This window comes from Platichthys flesus, chromosome 20, assembly GCF_949316205.1.
Source record: "Platichthys flesus chromosome 20, fPlaFle2.1, whole genome shotgun sequence".
In the NCBI taxonomy this organism is placed as follows: Eukaryota; Metazoa; Chordata; class Actinopteri; order Pleuronectiformes; family Pleuronectidae; genus Platichthys; species Platichthys flesus.
This window is the reverse complement of record NC_084964.1, coordinates 17198515-17218051: the sequence shown is the minus strand read 5'-3', so window position 1 is coordinate 17218051 and position 19537 is coordinate 17198515. Positions and strand designations below refer to the sequence as shown.

Here is a 19537-nt window from a genome sequence, read left to right as displayed (position 1 = left end):
CTGATTTGATTATTGATGTCAATCCAATCAGTTCCTCTTAGGGTTTGAACATCAGTCTCAAACTAGGAAACAGACGTTTAAAATGTAGGACAGGTTATCAAGCTTTTAAGAATAAAGTGATTAGTATGGTTTTGTTTTGGGCCTTTTACAGATACAGATTTATTCCTGTTTATAATGTTTTGGGGAAATCTAACTACTGCATATATTCTCTTTACGGACTTGTGAAGCACTTTTCATGCCACTGTGTTTCTTTCAATGCAATCTGAGGCGTTCTTTGTCACTGAAACCCAACTGGTTTCATCTATATGAACCGAAAAACCCAGTTTCATTAACAGCGATGATTATGGAGTTGATGTAGCTGGATCTGGAACAAACAAACTACCTGCACCATGCATAGTGAAATGTTCCTACATCTTATATAAAGTGAGATCCTCTCTGCTGTGCCTGTCGCCTTCACCTGACTTTTCACCTGAGACATCACAAGATACTGATCCTTCACTAAACCGTCAGCAGGACTCACTCTGAGCCTTCTTCAGGATCTGGGTTAGTCTCATCTGCTCCAGATTAACCTCACACACGTCACTGGATTAACAGCAGAGTGGTGGAGATGCTCCTGATCAGGAAGTGCTGGTCACCAAGAGCAAGATTAAACACTTTCATGCCTTTTGCATCTGGTTTTGTGTTTGTTTTAATGTTTCAAGACTTGTATGATGTTAGTGTGATATTGTAGTGAAATTTAAATCTCCAGGATTTTGATTTATGGGCCGACACAAGAAGCAGAAGACACCATGTTGTATTGTTTCAGGAGCTTCTATAGGTTTATAAATCTGATGAGGTTACATTGTGTTTAAATACATATATAATAAGTATAAAACTGCTAATAGAACCATTTATTTAAGATAAAAAGTGGATTTCTTTATCGCACCAATTATGACATTGTTGTGAAGGCTCTTGAGAAGTATAGGTCATCAGAAATGTTTTAAAATATTGAGATCGGAATCTGACATAAATCTTTTAAGGATTAACAGGGAGACTTTTGTCTTGGTTTCAGCCAAAAAATGTTTTTCCTCGAAATACACTTTATTTTATTGTTTGTTTATTCTGATTATCTAATTTTAAATGTACTTCTACGAGCAAACCTTTCCTGGTTTCATCTGTGCTGTTTGCTAATTGTATTATCTGCATATTAAATTGATTTGTTGAGATAAGATAAAATAATCCTTTATTAGTCCAAGTGAGTTAACTTTACCATATTACAGCAGCTAGAGTCAAAAATAGGCATCAACAAATAAGAATAAGTAACACGTAATACTTAAGTCTAACAATATATAAAAAATATAGAAAAATATGAATGTTCTTCTTATTGTTACTGTTTAATAAGGGCTTTATAAATGACATTTTCTGTGATTCACTTTTCCACCTGTAGGTGACGCAGTCGAACCTTTCGTTTCTCCAGGTCACTTCGACCTATCAACCAATCAGAGGACGCCTGTGCCCCGGAACAGAAAATCTTTTCAAAACAAGAGCTTCGGCTCAATACTTCGCGATTTCCTAAAATTACGTGGAGCGCTTCGTGGGCTTATTCTGAAAGGCCGCTGGTGTTTTGACCGGATATTCCTCTCAGGTTCCGGCGCTCTGTCGGCGGATGGGTGAGCGCTGAGCAGCAAACATGGCGGCTCCCAGCAGGAAGCAGGTTTTAAAGTTCATCAGCCAGTTGGGGGCTTTTATTCTGACCCGGTTCGGCTTCTGGAACTGCTTCTGCATGTTGATGCTGTTCGCGGAGCGCGCGGATTCCAAACGGTGAGAGGAGCTTAACGCTGCGGGAGCTAACGCGAGCTAACGCGAGCTAACTTAAAACTCAGACACTTTTACATGAACACATTTCTTTTTAAAACACATTTATCTAAACGGTTTATATCTGGTAAAGTGTTTTAATAAAAATAAAAAATGCGTACGTACCAACTTTTTCTGATTCATTTCCCTGCTAATGTTAACTAGCTACTTACCTCTCCAGCAATTAGACGGGGCCCCTCGAGCGAAGCTGCACACATGAGGAGTTGTTTAAATCCACCTCTGTTCCTCCTGGTCTGTAATTTTCTGTGTGGACAGAGTAGAGTCCCTCATGTCCCGCATTGAAACCGTAGTTCGAATCTCTGGTGTTCAGTGTGTGTGTGTTGTGAGTCTGCGGTGGGTGGGTCTGCCCTGAGGGAACCACACCCCTCTGAATTACCCAGTACTTATCTGAGCCTGTGTTCATGATCCTGAACTTTCATCATAGTTTCCTTGGCATGAAAGTGCAGCTCCAGGTGCTTCAGAGGGTTGATGTTTAAAAAACAGATCATAATTAGACAGAGGAAGTAAAAACAGTCAAATCTTTAAGGGGGGGGGGGGGTTGGGGTGTAAAAGTATTGTTAATCAATGTTTAATGTTCATTAGATGTCGTTGCTTCTTATCAGAGATAATGTAATCGCTGTAAAAATGAAATCAGGCCACTTTGTGTGATTTTAATTTGACTGTGTGTTCACTGTCGTCTCCAGGAAGCCAGACATCAATGTGCCGTACCTGTTTGTGGATATGGGGGCGGCTGTGCTCTGCGCCAGCTTCATGTCCTTCGGGGTGAAGAGGAGGTGGTTTGCGATGGCCGCCGCCGTCCAGCTGGCGGTCAGCACGTACGCGGCATACATCGGAGAGCAGGTGCACTACGGGGACTGGCTCAAGGTGAGTCACCGCTCCATTAATAGAGTTTATTAAAAAACAATGAAGCAACATTTCTTGGGAGGTCTTTTCTACTTTGTGTCACACGTGAAGGGACGATTTGGATTCTGGGTCACCACTACAGAAGTAGAAGGGGATTTATCAGAGAATATGACTGCAGCAGGAACTTAACAGCTTGAACTGTGTTTCCCTGCAGGTACGAATGTATTCCAGAGCGCTGGCAAACATCGGCGGCTTCCTGGTTCTGGCCAGCGGGGCGGGGGAGGTGTACAGACAGAAAGCTCGCAGCAGGTCCTTGCAGTCCACGGGACAGGTTTTCCTGGGAGTCTATCTCATCTGCATGGTAAGACCCACGTTGGATTTACAGATTGTTTGAGCTCAGAACCAGGAGGAGAGTCAGGATGAGACAGATCAAGTTTTCTGGACCATATCATAAAGTGTATTTGTTAAAACATCCCATAATTGTTAACTGCTGTTAAGTTCAACTTCAGTCTCTTTGAATTCAGTGTCTGACCAATACCATTTAGTGTTTATTATGCACTTTGTTGATGTCAAGTAAAACATGAATTAACCTTAAAAGTGAAGGAGTTAAATCAGAGTGTGTAAAACATGGATGTTCCAGTGTCCTTTTAAATGATGCAGTACCACTATCTTCCCACTAGGTGTACTCCCTCCAACACAGCAAAGAGGACAGGCAGGCCTATCTGAACCACATCCCCGGGGGGGAGATCACCCTGATGGCCTTGGAGTTGCTGTTTGGCGTCCTGGCTCTGGCCTTCCTCTCCGGCTGCTACATCCGTCTGGCGGCTCAGATCCTCGCCACCATCTTGCCACTGGTGATCCTGCTCATCGACGGCAACCTGGGCTACTGGCACCACGGCCGCAAGGTGGAGTTCTGGAACCAGATGAAGCTGATCGGACACAACGTGGGCGTCTTTGCCGCTGCGCTGATCCTAGCTACTGACGGCTGAACCCCCCCCACCACCGGACTCTCACAGGGAACTTTAGCGAACAGAGATGCTCTCGTGTTCGGGGGACGGGATCGTTGACCTTTACTGTTCGTCGCTGCCCGACTTTGATCTCAAAGTTTCAGTGACCCGCGGGACTCAAACGCTCCGAGCTGAGACGACTGGATGTAAAACTCGATGATTGTCTCTGCCTTCCAGTTTGTAACTTGACCTGCAAGAACAAGAAAACTCCAAGCTTCCGTTTTTGCGATTTAATAATTTATTTGAATTCATGTTTACATTTTGTCCCTCTGCTCTGAAGCATGACGCTGAGTAATGATGCTGTAAAGCTACATGAAACAACACCTGCTATTCCAAAATGTAAAGTTTCAAAGGTTTGATAATGTTTTTCAGTTTATGGTTGAAGTTTTTCACAGGTTGAGGGGAAACTGTAATAAACGTTTGTGGTATTGCTAATGAAATGGGGACGACTACAGCTCGGATCATCTGATAGGAAACACTATTGTTGCTTTTATCTGGTGCATTATTGTATCTAGACTTCCATTAAATTTAATAAGCAGAGTTTTTTTTTTATCTTCTGTGTAAATTGTTCATTTTTATACAAAATAAATTTAGTCGAGATCACAGCTGCTCCACGGCTCAACTGTTCCCTGAACTTCAATGAAGACTCGTGAATTATTCTGTGGGACATGGTTGAAAACGTCCTTGAACGCCCTTCATTGTTAAAGTGGTATTAAAGTGAATGACAAAAATAAAATCATCTAAACTGAAAATAATTATCTAGGGGCCTAATCTCCTTATTTCATAATACCTTTGTTCTTTGATTATTTATAGATTCAGAGTCAGTTTAGCTCTAAACTACTTCTGTACATCCACTTTACACTAATAGTACCAACTCCACTGAATTAAAACCGCTGATTTTCTCCACTTGAGGTCTAAAACTAAGTATAAAATGTAGAATAAGCACAATGAAATGAAATGCTTCTTTAAACTAGAGCAGTACCTGTGGCAGCAGAGTTTGGACATCAGGAGGATCAGGATCCACGACACTTTCAGTCCAACAGGTCGGGGGATTCGAGGAACAGGCCGGAGCCGGGACACAGCTTCATGCCCAACGCCACATTCATGAGAGGTGAATACTTCAGAGTGTAATCTCTGAAAGTATTTCCCTCAGGGCAACACAACTAACCGGTTCCAGTGCAGCGATACTGACGTGAGTGAATGTGAGCAACATCGAATGTTTTTGATTAGAGGGATTATGATAATTCAGATAATCACAGGACATTTGTCTGGTGAATAAACCAGGTCTGTTCTTTATATGAATGCAGTTACTGTATCCTGGAATTTCAGCATCACAGTGCAGAAGATTAATAGATTATTCATGAATAAATCTGGTTCAGGAAACCAGAATTGTTATTCTTGTCTTGACTAGTTGTTATGAGATGTCATGTCAAAGAGAAATCAAATCTTCATCGACCACAAGGTAAACACCACAGGGTGTTTTCCAAACTGTGCTCTGAGCAGCACCAGGGGAAATTACTTTCACTTTATTCTAATCTGCATCGTTTTTGTATTCCGCCATTTTATAAACCAAACCATTCCCAGATCAATAGAGTGTTAAGTTAACGTTGGTTGCTGCTCTGAGATAAATACACATCAAAACACTCGAGCCAGATATTTAGTTGCATTTCCACCTAAAAATCACAAAATCCCTGGTGCTCTTCAAACGTTTACCAAATAAATCCAGAGCAATTAGCTAAATTGATTTAACTTCATAAATCACATTTTTAATTAACACATTGAAAACACTTGCTGTCAAGTGTCGCCCAGAAACCAATTTAATTATTTGGAAGTGATGGCTTCAGTTGCCTGTAGTGTAATAATGAAACTTAAAAAAGAATCCTGTTTGTTTAAGAACAATGTGGAATCAACTCCAGACAGATTCAATTACCCCTCACCGCTCAGATGCTTTCCAATAATCCTCATGATCTCAGGCGGAACCAGCAAAGTTGGAATGTGTTCAAAAACTTGTTGAAAATTACAGTATTACAGTCAGAATTTTTGTTACTTTTATTTTAGAAAATGTCCTTTAAAGTGTGGCATTTCAAGTCACATTTTGTTTAAAATACAGAAAATACAGACAATAGAACATGGATACAGCAAAAAAGGAAACAATGACAGAAAATAAAGCTAACAAGCCTTTCTGACTGCGCTAGTTTTCTCTTTTTGAAATGGAACTGAAGGCAAAGGAAGAAGGGTGGAAAAAAAGAAAAGGCTTCAGGGGACAGGAGGGGTAGGGTGGGGGGGAGTGGGGGCAGAATGAGACAAGTTAGTTAAGGAAACTATGGATGCTTTATGGTTCATGTTTAAATTATTCTTTATAAAGTCTAATTTAAGATTTAATCTTTCCTCTTTCTTTTTTGTCTTTTTCATTTAATGGTATTTTGATCTTCTGGATCCAGGGCCCTCAGCGCTCCTCCTTGTGGTCTCGGACTGAGGACAAGGAATGCCGACTTCGTCTGGCAGCGGGAACAAAACCACCTGCGTCGCCTTCCCCCGAACGGCCGCGCTGCCAACTCAAGAAGATAAAGTGGAGTCCTTCTGTGTTTGCTGTGCTTGTGAACGTTGCATGGACTTCTGACTTTCCACGTCTCTAAAATGTTTCTCGACCTGCGGGGGGGGCAGAATAGATCGACATCAGTTCTGAGACTAATCTTAACGAGCCACTCAAGCTCCCTGACATTCCACCGAGTGCTGCCCTCTTACACTTCTACCAAATTAGTTCCGATTTTTTGTTTCATGCCCAGGGACCGAAGAAGACAGAAGAAAACACAACACAGTGCATCATCTCCACTGATAATGGACCAACAACCTGCAGTATTTTTATATTAAAAACAAATGTTGGCCAATAAATCATTGCAGATTCTTTAATTAGCAGTGTCTTAGTCTTATTCCTGTGGAGCAAAAGGTTTCAACTTCCTAAACGTGAGAATTTGATGTTCACTGGATTTAAAGAATGTATATAATCACTTTGATAACTCAATAACTTTCAGGGCGACCAAAATGATCTCAGGGTCAAATGCCCGTATATTATTTATTAATGTTACAAACTGAGTTTTGCGTGACCTGATGATTAATCAAGGAAAAATGAATCTGCAAACAAACCCAGAAGCGATGCAGCGTTAGTGAGATATTGTAAAGATATGGAGCTTACTTACTATTTTGCGTACATGACTTAAAGCGCTTCCCTCTTTGCCTTTGCAGTTCTCGACCTGGTAAGGCGGTGAGATTACGACGTCGTCCATCACAATAATGTTCTTCTCCTGCCATTTACAGTCTTTGATGCTGCAAAGGAAAGGGGAAACATTACAGGATGATTTATATCAAATGTAATGCTTTGTAAGACCTCGATAAATGTCAAAACGTTTATATAAACCCAAAATATTAGAATACCAACATTGAGTTAGGGTAATAAATTTCAAGTGCTCACTAATCTTTTACACAAACCTGACGACCACACAAGAAAGTTCTGATTTACCACAGGGGGATAAACACAGGCTACCACCAGAAGTGTCAAGGTAACGGTAGTGTCAATAAAAGCTAAAAACAGACAACTGACATGGCGCTGTGTCATGCTCTGCCCACATGAATACTTAATATTCAGTGTAGAATAAGTCTACGCCCATTGATGTTACGTTTTAAAAACTGGCAGTCTCTAAGTACTAAAGGTTTAAAGACGTGTTTAATGGTAGACGCTGTTTGTGTGACAATTCTCAGCCATAAATGCATCGCCTGCTAATTTAATGCTTTTTGATTAATTTATGGTCAATTTAATTGATTTTAATTGAAGACTTTTTAAGGAGCTGTGGGAACCTCATCATATCTGTGAAGCAATCAATGCAACATGTGGTTTTACACCAACAGGCTTAAGGCTGGAAACAGTGTTCACTCCCTACAAGAAATTGTGTTCATTGAAATAGTGTCGTGAACACTGACTGCAGTTAGAGCTGTTACACAAAGTATGAAAACACCCATGCAGGTTTCCAATGACGGATTTACACGACTAAATCCAGATCCCATTTAATACGTCACGTTAATTTGACACAAAGCAAAGTGAAACCTGTTTACAGAGGGAGACGGAGGACATGATCATGATTAGGTAAAAAATGAATAAACCCAAACACTGAATACAATATTTGTTATTCAGATATTAAAATAAATTGCTTGACAGCTACACTAAGATCCTGCAACAAAATCACCAACACAACACTGGTCTTGATTGAAACCTTATCCCCTGATCATCAGGGGAGTGTAGCTGTTTTCATACTTTTGGGACTGACTACATTTTGAATCATGTTTAAACGTCCCAGTCTTCCTTTCTGAAACAAAATTTGCATGGCTTTCCATGGGATGTTTCAGATCAGACTGTCCCGCCCTTTACGTTGAGGTCAGCCAATAACAGATGGCATAAGAGCCTGTTATTATTTTGGTGAGGACACACCTAGAGTGTATATGTTCTGATGTTTCTGGTCATCACTGTTAAGACTTTGCTTTGGCTCTACTCGATCCTGCTGCCCTGATGAGGGACATCCGGGAGAAGAACATGACGGAGGTTCTTACGTTTTGTGAATAGTCTGGAATAGCTGTTGGCCCTCCACAGAAACCCCAGCACTGATTGCATAGGCTTGGGACAGCTTGTCCTCCTTTTCTGACCGTGCTCGATTGGCAAGCTGTGAAAAGATGAACAGAACAAAGGGCTTGTTTAACATTAAGGGTTGAGGTTTAACAGCTTTCACCAAGGAACAGCCTCTTATTCCTAATTGTGACTCTGGGTCAACAGTTCAGGCTTAGTTTACACCAATATACAATTCATAAGCAATCTATTAACATTAGGTTTTTCTTCAGTTCAGGGTCAAGACACTGAATAATCCATATTCCCACAAAACCAGTCTGGTTTTACAGGTTCCTCCAAATGCAGTGAGAACTTCAGCGTGAATGTCCCGTCTCACATGTTTGGAGCAGTCCTGCTCATCTAGAACATGTCAGCCTCATATTTGCATTCCCATAGAGACCAGTCACCAGTATACACAGTAACGGAACTGGACTATAGGGACTTCACTATGTAAAGCAGACTGTCCATCATGCTTTCAAGCAACAAATCCCATTAACCTCCCACTGCAGACCGTTGAGTAAACTTTGGATGAACTTTTTAAACTTTACAGTGGATGAACATTCCCATTAGTTTGGTTTTCTTTCCTTGGAGGAGAAGCTTTTGTGGGTCATGTCTGTTGGAAATCTGCACCGAACGTTATTAAAAACATTCCAGCACACGTCTTACTCGCAGTGATTTGTATATTTGCTAAGTTTCAGTGCTAGACCTTCATTGAAGCCCGAGCACCGAAAGAACACAAACATATCACTGCAGGTAACAGGCCGTGATGGATTTTTTAATTAACGTTTGGTCCACTTACTTCTTCCTGACGCACCTGTCTCTAAGAACACAGGAACCTTACATCACAGAAACTTTTCATTTCAATTAAGACTCACATTTCCCTCATTATCATCAATGGAGGGATAAAGCAAAACACACGCACACACACAAACAACAGAAACATATAATACAGACTCACCTTGCTAACATTCAGTGATGCTAGTGGGGGTGGAGTCTCGGTGCGGTCATTTATTATGTCCACCTCGGAAACATAGGCTAGGTTGATCAGGATGACGTCGTAGAGGTTCGGCTTTCCGCTGGAGGAAGCACATTCTTCAAGAAATTAAGTTAAGGGACACAACTACATGACAACTACTGACCTCTGACCCCTGATTAACCTGAACACCAGTAGACGCACTGCACAGAGGTGCGTGTGACACAGAGCGCTGTGTCTGATGGACATGGCCAGTGAAAGGTGGTGCTGTTACAACCGGCCACTACCACAGGCTGTGCTGCCACCTATAGTGACCGTGGATGAATGAAGACTTGTTTGACAGGAGTTGAATTGTGCAAAGCTCCTGCACGTTACACCGAAAAGCATTTCCTGAGATTTTGAATGACTTCCTTTGGTTGAAATCCACTAAATCAAATAACGGTTTGGGTAAATTAGCCGATGGCAGTTTTCCGACATTCTCCTCCACTTCAATAAGTCCTGGCTTATTTTGTGCTTGATTAACACATTAAAATGACTCATTGGTTCTCTGTCTTTAGTTGCCCCCATTTCCTGTTGAATGAAATCCTCCCATTTCTTTTTTCAGGAAATGTTTCTCCATCTTAACACAAACCTCTGGTTTTCCCTGACAGTCCAAATGCTTGGAGGCGTGAACCTCACATGTCCTGTCAGTGACACAGACGGCTGGTCAGTTGTCTTTTTGTGGCTTCTGGTGAATCGCAGGCGTTTCCTTGTATTTTAGACCAAATTGTGAACAGAAGCAGATAAATTCAACCTAATGTCAATTTAAATTGAACATGCAACTCATTCATTAATTCAGCAGATCACACGCCTACATTAAAAGACAGCATCATGCATTTTCGTTAACTGCTCTAATGTATTGGCCGGTTTGCTAAAAAAAGAATTTACCTGTGAGGTTATTAAAATATCATGCAAAACGAAATACTGTCAAAATACTCAAGCCTGTGATGTCAAATCCACAAAGTATTAATATATAGATTCATCTGGTGTCTCGGTCAACTGCATGTCCACCTCACGTATTCATTTAAATCCGTGTAAAACATGATGTGGTTCAGGAGTGACCCCTGAATGATGTTACACACACACATCATGAATGGGTGTAGACACGTCCACCAGCGAGCTAGCATCGGTTCTAATGAACTCATGATGCCCGTGTCACTGGAATCACGTTGAAAAGCCTCCATGTTGGATTAAATATTACATTATGACTGGATTGAGGTGAATGGTGGTTGATGAAGCTGTGGATGCTAATTACGTCGGATGAGCTGGTAGCGGCCGTGTGTGTGTGGATGACCGAAACATAGCATGTTAGCCGAGCTAGCATCGAACCGACTGCAGCGTGGAAACCCCTCGGTCTCCATTCATCGTTAGCATTTCGAAATAGCTGTTAGCATCCCCGCGTAAGGGCGCCGCGGACCCCGGGGGACAGGATGGGGGGCGAGGCAGAAATAAGTGTCCGCACGCCGCACGGCGAGGGACGCCCGGTGTCAGCTAGCTAGCAGGCTAGCTGGCTAACTAGCAACGGCTTGTGCCTGTGGAGAGCGCACAGCCATGATGCCTCTCCGGGACCCGCTGCCAGATAGTGATCCGTGTTAAGGTCTGGCACCACAATGAGTGGATCCAGAACACATGCACCCGGTGGCGGTCGGCGCGAGAGCCGCGGTGCCGAGCCCGCGACACGGTCGAGCCCCGCGCACGCCGAGCCGCGAACGGAGGACGAGCTCGGATATTAAAGCCACTTTAACGCGGTTAGGAGATGTGGAGCTCGGTGACCACCAATTACGCCTGCGCGGATCACTATTTGACACAGCGTCGGTTACCCTACAGGCCCTTGCAGCCCGGCAGGCCAGCTCGACGTCCGGCGGCCCAAACCGACAAAGGATACTCAGGGTCAGCATCTTGGACTGGTAGTCGAAGGCGACCACCTCTCCTTGCAGACGTTGGCCCAAGCAGGTGAGGCAAGAGACATGGCTCCCGACGTTGAAATACTCCCCCGGTCCAGGAGCCGCCATCTTCTCCGCCAGGAAACCGGAGCGCCTGCCCTTACGTAAAAAGCGACGTGGTGACGTGGATCCCGACGCGACCTGGGCGTGGCCAAGCGCGGCTTTTATTCGATTATTTTAACGCTTTGGATTAATTTAAACTCGCTTTAAATCAGTAGATGACCCATATGGTGTTTTATTTATCGATTAAATTGGATTTTATTTGATTAATTGAAGAAGGCAGTTGTGGGCTTTGTCTCCCGGTTCAGAGATGGCCTCCCCCTGCTGGAGGTGAGCCGACACTGCGGGTTCCCCCCTCTCCTCCCATAACAAACACCATCTTCACTTTGTCACTTTTTCGTGTGTTTTTAAGAAGAAGCTCGTGAACATGGAGGCGCTCCACACTCAGGGGGTTCTAATGGCCGCGTCCCTGCAGCAGAGGACGATGGACCAGGAGAGGCTGTGGCAGGTGGTCACTCACATGGGGGACCCCAAGGCTGCCTTCCTGCTCCTCTTCCCCTTCACCTACTTCATCAGCCGGCGAGCCGGGGTGGCAGTGCTGTGGGTGGCGGCTCTGTCCGAGTGGCTCAACCTGGTGTTTAAATGGTAAGGCCGCCATTGTGTATGTTTGTTTTTTAAAACAGGGATTTTAATGTGCAGAGTGATGCCCCTTCAGTGGTCTGTAGCATGCTAGCATGTAGCTAGCTAACGTCCAACCCCTCCCATCCCTCCTCATATTGAAGCCTGTCAGTGTCACACAACACAGGTGTTATTTTTCAATTATTATCAATGGCAACAATGACAGTTAGCACACAGTTGTGTATTTTATTTTGTTGATGTCGGAGTTTCCGGGACAGAACTGTAAATGGTGGGGTCCCACCTCGGTTCAGCTCTCTGTGTCGTCCGGTGTAAAACAGACTTGAGAGGAACCAATAAGTTCTGTCCAGTTTACATTTTTATTTTCAGTTAAATATCAACATTAACCACATGTAGAATATATTGATATGATAGAAATCGTTTTAAGTATAACTAAATAAACTAAAAAGTCAAGGTCATGTTCTTTTATTGATAGAATTTAAACCGATCAAATATCAAGCAAAGAACAATAGAAATTGTCCAATATTCAAGTTGTTAAAGTGAAATGTATTGCTTAATTAGGAGTAAAGTAAAGAAACCATGAACTGATGAGCAAATAAACAGTTCTGTCAAAAGATGATTTAATGTTCATTATTAACACACATTTGGATAATGAGATCCTGCCAAGTTAAACAGGACAATTATATTAAAGTGAGAGGGATTATTATAGAATGTATGTAAGAGGTGAACTGTTAGGACATACAGGATTCAATTCAAGGTTATATATGAATAGGTTAGGGTTAGGGTTAGACACAAAGACAGAAACCGGTTCATAATTCGAAGTGCAAACATGAAGTCAGGATTCAAACTGGCACAGTGGGTGGAGACAGTCGTGTCACTTATTTGTTGTAAATGTTTTTTCCCCCAGGATGCTGTTTGGAGAAAGGCCGTTCTGGTGGATTGGTGAATCTCGTCTATTTGTGGACAAGCAGCTGACAGTTCAGCAGTTTTCCTCCACCTGTGAGACTGGGCCAGGTGAGATGTCCTCACTATGTAACACAGAAGAAACTTACTTCATTGTCAAGTCAGAGCTTTAAACTGGCCTCTGTTTCCCAGGCAGTCCGTCGGGACATGCGATGGTGACAGCGGCATGCTGGTGGGTCGTGGTGTCCTCGCTGGGTTCATTCCTGTACTCGCGCACCCGCAGGTAAGCTGCTTGCAATAAAATTATGTCTAAATGAGCACAATATGAAAACTGAGCACATCAGAGCTGTTTCCCTATTAAAGTCTTTCTCTGTGTCTCCAGTTTGGTGTTATCAGCTGCTCCCTTCCTGTTCTATGTGCTGATGCTGGTGGCCGTTGGAATGTCCAGGATCTTCATCCTCGCCCACTTCCCTCACCAGGTCATCGCCGGCTCCATCACAGGTCTGTGTACAGCGACATGTACAAGAGGGAGTATGGAGTATGAGTGGGCTGCAATGATTCAATCCATAACCAGTACTTCTTCACACTGATGAATCCAAAATTACCATAAAATCTCTCGGTTGATTTGGATTCCTGCTGCAGCCTTGTCTTAAGGACAATGTATACTGTCTTGTGGTATATATGTCATGAGGATTATTTGTTTTTTTTAACTGATTATTTGCTTCATGTCAGGTTTCATTCTGGGGGTTGTCTTGAGCTGCAGAGTACCAGAAGGTCGCCCCCTGCTGTTCTTCTTTGGCGTCAGCATGGGTCTGCTGCTAAGTGCTCTGTTGCTGCATGCTGGATTAGAGCAGCTGGGAATCGACCTCTCCTGGTGAGTAGCGACACTGACTGATCCGTCAGGTACCAGAAACCTGTCCTACCTTGATACCACATACTCTTTCCCACAGGTCTATTGCTTTGGCTAAGAAATGGTGCAGCCGCGCAGAGTGGATTCGACTGGACACAGCTCCGTTCTCCTCCCTGACCAGAGATTGCGGGGCCCTCCTCGGTTTGGGCCTGGCGCAGTACTGGAAGCCTGGAGGATGGTCTCTGCCTTGGGCTCCACGCGCTTTATCTTTGGCCATTTCATCCATGGGACTGTACCACGTGAACCGGCTGCCACTCCCAGTCCGACCACAGGGCGTCTTCTATGGCCTCTTCTTTGTCAAATTTGTCATCGTGCCTCAGATTGTTATAGTTCTCGTCCCTGGAGTGGTTCACCTCTTCACACACAAAAAGAAGAAGGACTAGACACTGTTCTGTCCATCAGGGGGTTTCCACACCTCAGGGGACTGTAGCTTTCCTCTTATAGGCAGTGTTTGTAAATACTTTGAACACCTGATGGATTTCATTGGTACTGTTGTAGGTACGGTCCCTGCAAATCATATTCAACAGCATTTGTCTTTCCACATCTCAGCGTCTCATCATTCCGATCATTATTTATTAAATGTTTCATTTCACAGAGCTTCATCAGGTCATCGATTAGATATAAAAAGATGACGGGTCTTAAACCTCATTGATGTGAGTGTAAATAGTCTGGGTGGATTTATTATATGTTCAATAATTTAGATTTATAAATCTGTCAATGAGACCTGATAAATTAAAACCTTTCAGTTTTTCGGGATATTGACACAAGGTCAGAGGTTTAACAGAGTGAATACCAGTGATACTAATATTGTTCCATGTCTGTTGTTCACTGTTGAGGTTCATCATAAAATAATAATTCAGTTGTTTACAGTTTGTTCTGTTTGTAAGCTTTACACATGTTTTTGTCATTGTACTGAATTGCTGTATATTGTGATATAGTGTGTTATAAAAGTTATTGATTTATAACGTTATATGTTGTTTCTTGGACTAAAATCTAAACTTTACATTTGTTCTTTGAATGCACACGATGGGTAAAATAAATAACTGACATGCAGGGCGTGTTTCAGTTGGTAACCATTTATAAATATGCTCTTTTTTGTTTTTGACTGTACAGATTACAATCAGTTATCATGAGATAAAAACACATTCTTTTTATTTGTTTTTAATTAAACTTTTTGTCACAGCGATCTGAAAGCTCACATTTACAGACAAGAGAACTCTGCTCAGCAAGCAAATACATTAAAAGAAAAGAAAAAATAACCTTTTCCCTTTTGTCTGGTGAGGTTTGAGGAAAATGATAAGGACAGTTCAGGGATCGCAGTCTCCTTATCTCGATCCAAACACTGTATCACACACCAGAGCCAGGACACTGCTATACATGTTTCCGCTTGAGCTCGTGGAAAGAATAGAACATGCATCAGACTATGTACAGCAAACTAATATACACACACAGCTTGAAACCATACACCCTCAACTGAGAAGTCCAGTTTAAATGAAGTATCTTACAGTTTATACCTTAATCTCTGTAAAGATAAGTCCGGCGATTCTCTGGTAGAAGGTGAACTGAGGATAAAGAGGAGATGTCTCCTTTTAGATATTCTTTATCTAGAACCAAAATAAAATGTTACAGACAAACGGTCTGTAACCTTTTCCCACATATACAAATAACTTGAATATTCTCATTATCCCACTTTTTTCAAGTCAAACTCCAAATACAGAGTTTCTGAAATGTCAGTCTTCGTTATTTTTTGTTTGCAGTAGATTCCAGTTATTTTCAAGGCGTGTGCAGGACCAGTGGATTGGACTGGCTCATTCGGAGACTTATTGATTTTTTTTATTTTATTTTTTTATCATTACTTAAATATGATCGGCTTCTTCAAACAGACTTTGCTTAACTAACGAGCCCGAGCTGGACGGAGTGGAACATCTGAGCCAGTATATACAACTTGTGCTAGAAAGTCTATACATCTTCACCTGTTTAAAAACATTGTTTGCTCTTCATATTGTCATTCATCACTGCTTTGTAAATCATATGGTATTAATAATAATAATAATAATAATATGTGTCCTTGATAGTCTGGTATCAGCGGCCAGAGGTCTGACCCATCACACACCCACGTTCTCCAACATTTCAACAATCAGAACAACACAGTAAGTAAAATACATAAAGTGCACCCTTAGTTAGGAACTTAACAGGCATTTTTAGTGCAGAGGTGACGGCGTAAAAATGCATTATGGGTAAAAAGAAACGGCAAGAGATAATGCAGGAGTCAGGGGGAGACCGTCTGCAACAGTGGTCATGTGTATGCATCTGCTTGCTTATAGTCTCTGAGCACTAACCATGTTTACCCATCACTAGCAAGTTGTCCCTCGTATGAACGTACTGTGTCGTTACGAACCGAGGAGGGACGGAGACGAACTTTGATCCTTAAAAGATTAATTTAGTGTTTATCATTTGATCCGGATCATTCAGATAAAGATGATTGATCGTTTCTGTCGACAAGGCTTCGAACTGTAAACACAGTTATTGCACTTAAGGCCTTTTTTCTTTTCTCCTAAGAGAACAAACTTTCCTTGTTATTGACAAGGAGCTGGAGACAAATATGTTATAAAACGTTCACACGAATGATGCTTCAAAAAGGATAAACAGAAAAATCTAGTGTCTCAACCTCAGAAATGTTTCAACCTTTTAAAGGTGCACGTATTTACTTTGACTGTTCTGGGATCAGTTAGATCCTGTTTCATCGACTCAAAAATGAAACAGTTTGTTAATTGATTGACGGGCAATTCGACGGGCAAGTGATTTGATAGTGAATTCATCATTTCAGTCAGATTTAGCTTTTTTTCTGTATCTTTGGGTTTTGGACTGATGGTCGTTTGTCTCATTATCATAAAGAGATAAATCAGAAACATGTGCTGGAGATTAACAGAAAATGAAAATCATCGGTTGCAGCAGTAGTTTACATCGAGGGCGTATTGCAGCAGAAAAAGCATAAACCACAACAAAGTATTATTTTTCTTCTATTTTGACAAAACCCGAGGTATTAATGTCTCTCAAAGTCGGTCTCCGTCCCTCCTCCCTCCTCCTGGCCGGTTTCCATATGACTAGCAGTGGGACACAAAGGCAGGAGTAACAGAATACAATTCAAACGCAAACTATGTTTTGTTTTTATTTCTATGTACAATATATAACTTAATTATAAATATTGTCATATTTCTCTAAGTACTGAGTTGTTGAGCCATTTTTGTTTTTTTTCTGAGCAATGTACAGTATTGAACATATAGTATTGTGTTACATAGAATAGAGCCTACTAGCAACCTTGCTTAAGAGCACACTTTGTAAGAACAGAGGATGGATGCAGAGTCCACGAGTAGAGTCCGATTATTGGTACTTTTCGCTCTGTTGTGTTCACCTGTGGGAACTTTGTGCCTCACCACCATTTTGGAAGTGCACTGGTCTTTGAATCAGTGTGAGATCAGAATTTGTGGAGAGCCTCCCGTTTTCTTACCTGTGTGCAGAGTATGAGAATGAAATAATCGCTTCACCATTGTGCCTGCTGTGTGGTTTTCTCTCTCTCCGACTGGATCTGTCTCTCGTCAGTTTCTGTATGACTAGTTCGTCCGTGTCACATGTACAAGGGTCTGTCCAACCGTCCGTTCGCCTCTAACGAGCCCAGTCCCACCGACCAGTCACAGACAGGCCATCACACGTTCGACTCCACAAATGGTCTCTTTGGTTTGATGGGGGACGTGGGGCCTTGGGAGCGGGAGTCACGCGAGAGCTGGCGGTACATGTTGTCCTGGTAGGCCTGTGCCACGGGCAGAGTCCTCGCCACCTTGACGTCCGGGTAGGTGGGCACCTGGCTGACCCGCTCCAGGATGTCCCCACCGCCGCGGGAGCCGTTAGACAGTTTGCCCAGGGAGGGGGGCTGGGGCTGGGTGTAGTAGTCCTCCTCCAGCAGGTGTCCGTTTTGGGCGTTGTTAGTCTTGTTATAGTAGGCGATGTTGCCCAGTGAGGCGGGGGGGCTGTAAGTGGAGCCTTGCTGGACCAGCTGGCCGGGAGAGGTGGGGCTAATCGCAGAGTCCATGGACGTCATGCCCCTGGACCACGTGGGCTGATGCAGGTACTGCTGAGTCCGCGCCGTCTTGTCGATGATGCCCATGAAGGGCGTGTTCCGAGAGCGGCTGGTCTCGCCCTGATACAGCCCCCCGCCGCCCTGCGAGGGAGAGATGGGAGAGATGTCATCACAGCTGCGCTCATATGAAGCCTGCAGGGGGATCTCCATCTGCTGAATGGAAGAGGAAGGCCTGAAGCCTGGCGCCAAGTTTGAGGTGGATCCAGTTGAGATGTTGTTGCTGGAGGGGGAGAACCGAAGGCCTACGCTCTGGGAGTGGATGAGAGGCCTGGGGGTGGGCACGTGCTGCTTCAACTCAGTAGTATTAGCACTGACGGGGCGTCTCACCATGTGAGGGATCTCAGGCGAGCCCAGCTGACAGGGGGGCATGGCGTTTGCGCGCTCCAGTATATGTTCAGAGACTGGGTAGTAGGCGGCCGACTGGCTGCGGCTGATCTGAGGTGTCTGGCTGTAACGGATGCCCCCTGGGCCCCCGCTGCTGGCGCGGTAGGCAGAGGAGGGGCGCTGGGGTAGCTCTTCCTTCAATAGGTTCGACTCCATAACCCCTCCTCGGCCGCCGTGCTGACAGAGGGCCCCAGAGCTGAGGCTGGCCTGGACCTGTGGCATGGACCGTCCATCCAGGGAGGGCTGATACACCAGCCGGCTCTCCACATCCACCGAGCCCCCTTGGTAGCGACCACCCATGGAGTGGCCCATCGGGCCTCCGTAACTGCTGTTGCCCATTACATTGCTGGGCTGGTTTGTACGGACTATCTGGGCTATAGAAGGCTGGAGGCGAAGGCCCTGGGCTTGGTGGTGCCCGGAGGATAACGAGGGCTGGGAGCTCAGTTGGAAAGAACGCTGACTGCTCATCTTAGAGAGGGGGGATTTGGGTCGGCCGGGGTGCTGCTCTGTCTGGTAGCGCACAGGAGACCCGGACTGGGACCTGTACAGACACACACTCTCTACCGGCGGACTGGCTCTGTATTGTGCAGCCCGACGTAAAGGGGAAGGCGGTGGGCTCTGGTGATCCATTCCCTGACCCCCGGTGCCCATAGGAGGTGGGCTGAAGCGGTAGGATGGCTGGTGCACTGGGGAGGTGTGAGGCGGGCTATGGCGGTAGTGGGAGTTCTGATGCGTTGGGGATAAAGAGGGCGACGTTGAATGGTACGTCCCGCGAGTTGGAGAGGACATGGAGGACGAGGTGGGGTGATACTCGTAGGGCTGGCCCATGGGCGAGCCTCCGGTTAAATAGATGTGATCTGGATGTGTGGGGGAGAGCGGTGGGCTATGAATGATGGGAAGGCTGGAGGGGTTGGAGAGGGAATCGGGCGGGGGCAGACCCATCGACATGGCCTCCAGCTCCTGCTCCAGGTAGTCCTCATCCTCAAACAGGTCCTGGACAGGCTCCATGTCCTCCAGGCGGGGCTCTGGCGGAGGGGGGAGAGGCATGGAGAGGGACAATGACTCCTCCTCTTCCGGGGGAGGCGTAGGAGGCGGGGAGGGAGGAGGCTCCAGTTCCAGGTCCTGCTGCTGGTGCTCCTCCTGGTCGAGCATGTGAAACTCCTCCTCCACCCGCTGGAGCAGCCGCTGGATCTCTCGGTTGTTGGGGCACTGCTTTATGGCTTCATTCAAGTCCTCTAAGGCTTCAGGAAATTGTCTGG

At 44.3% G+C, this 19537-nt stretch overlaps 4 protein-coding genes across 8 annotated transcripts in view; 2 read left to right on the top strand and 2 right to left on the bottom strand.

Moving 5' to 3' along the window:
- The first annotated feature begins 1620 nt into the window (after positions 1-1620).
- On the top strand, positions 1621-4462 carry tmem101 (transmembrane protein 101). Its single transcript, XM_062378860.1, has 4 exons — positions 1621-1800; positions 2538-2718; positions 2912-3058; positions 3378-4462. The coding sequence occupies exons 1-4, from the start codon at positions 1670-1672 to the stop codon at positions 3684-3686; spliced, it is 768 nt and encodes a 255-aa protein (XP_062234844.1). The 5' UTR covers positions 1621-1669; the 3' UTR covers positions 3687-4462.
- Positions 4463-5729: 1267 nt separating this feature from the next.
- On the bottom strand, positions 5730-11418 carry lsm12b (LSM12 homolog b). Its single transcript, XM_062413850.1, has 5 exons — positions 11253-11418; positions 9314-9447; positions 8304-8413; positions 6902-7028; positions 5730-6353 (listed from the first exon to the last, which is right to left on the bottom strand). The coding sequence occupies exons 1-5, from the start codon at positions 11377-11379 to the stop codon at positions 6261-6263; spliced, it is 591 nt and encodes a 196-aa protein (XP_062269834.1). The 5' UTR covers positions 11380-11418; the 3' UTR covers positions 5730-6260.
- Positions 11419-11548: 130 nt separating this feature from the next.
- On the top strand, positions 11549-14729 carry g6pc3 (glucose-6-phosphatase catalytic subunit 3). The gene is made up of 6 exons (XM_062413849.1): positions 11549-11955; positions 12854-12960; positions 13042-13132; positions 13232-13350; positions 13582-13723; positions 13800-14729. The coding sequence occupies exons 1-6, from the start codon at positions 11738-11740 to the stop codon at positions 14140-14142; spliced, it is 1020 nt and encodes a 339-aa protein (XP_062269833.1). The 5' UTR covers positions 11549-11737; the 3' UTR covers positions 14143-14729.
- A 239-nt stretch (positions 14730-14968) lies between these two features.
- The window catches only part of tanc2b (tetratricopeptide repeat, ankyrin repeat and coiled-coil containing 2b), a 116667-nt gene continuing 112098 nt past the window's right edge, over positions 14969-19537 (bottom strand). For all 5 annotated transcript variants that reach the window (XM_062413844.1, XM_062413846.1, XM_062413845.1 and 2 more), the window contains one exon: positions 14969-19533. In XM_062413844.1, coding sequence (XP_062269828.1) covers positions 17463-19533 — 2071 coding nt within the window. In that variant the 3' untranslated portion in view covers positions 14969-17462. The remainder of the gene's footprint in view (positions 19534-19537) is intronic.

Bases quoted from the DNA above. Each gene is read 5' to 3' on its own strand.
- tmem101 (XM_062378860.1), top strand. From the start codon at position 1,670: ATGGCGGCTCCCAGCAGGAAGCAGGTTTTAAAGTTCATCAGCCAGTTG. The intron at 1,801-2,537 runs GTGAGAGGAGCT...TGTCGTCTCCAG, and splicing joins GAGCGCGCGGATTCCAAACG to GAAGCCAGACATCAATGTGC. The intron at 2,719-2,911 runs GTGAGTCACCGC...GTTTCCCTGCAG, and splicing joins ACTACGGGGACTGGCTCAAG to GTACGAATGTATTCCAGAGC.
- lsm12b (XM_062413850.1), bottom strand. From the start codon at position 11,379: ATGGCGGCTCCTGGACCGGGGGAGTATTTCAACGTCGGGAGCCATGTC. The intron at 9,448-11,252 runs GTATCCTTTGTC...AATTTCTTGAAG, and splicing joins GTCCAAGATGCTGACCCTGA to AATGTGCTTCCTCCAGCGGA. The intron at 7,029-8,303 runs GTAAGAACCTCC...TTTCCTTTGCAG, and splicing joins TTCCAGACTATTCACAAAAC to CATCAAAGACTGTAAATGGC.
- g6pc3 (XM_062413849.1), top strand. From the start codon at position 11,738: ATGGAGGCGCTCCACACTCAGGGGGTTCTAATGGCCGCGTCCCTGCAG. The intron at 12,961-13,041 runs GTGAGATGTCCT...TCTGTTTCCCAG, and splicing joins CACCTGTGAGACTGGGCCAG to GCAGTCCGTCGGGACATGCG. The intron at 13,351-13,581 runs GTCTGTGTACAG...GCTTCATGTCAG, and splicing joins CATCGCCGGCTCCATCACAG to GTTTCATTCTGGGGGTTGTC.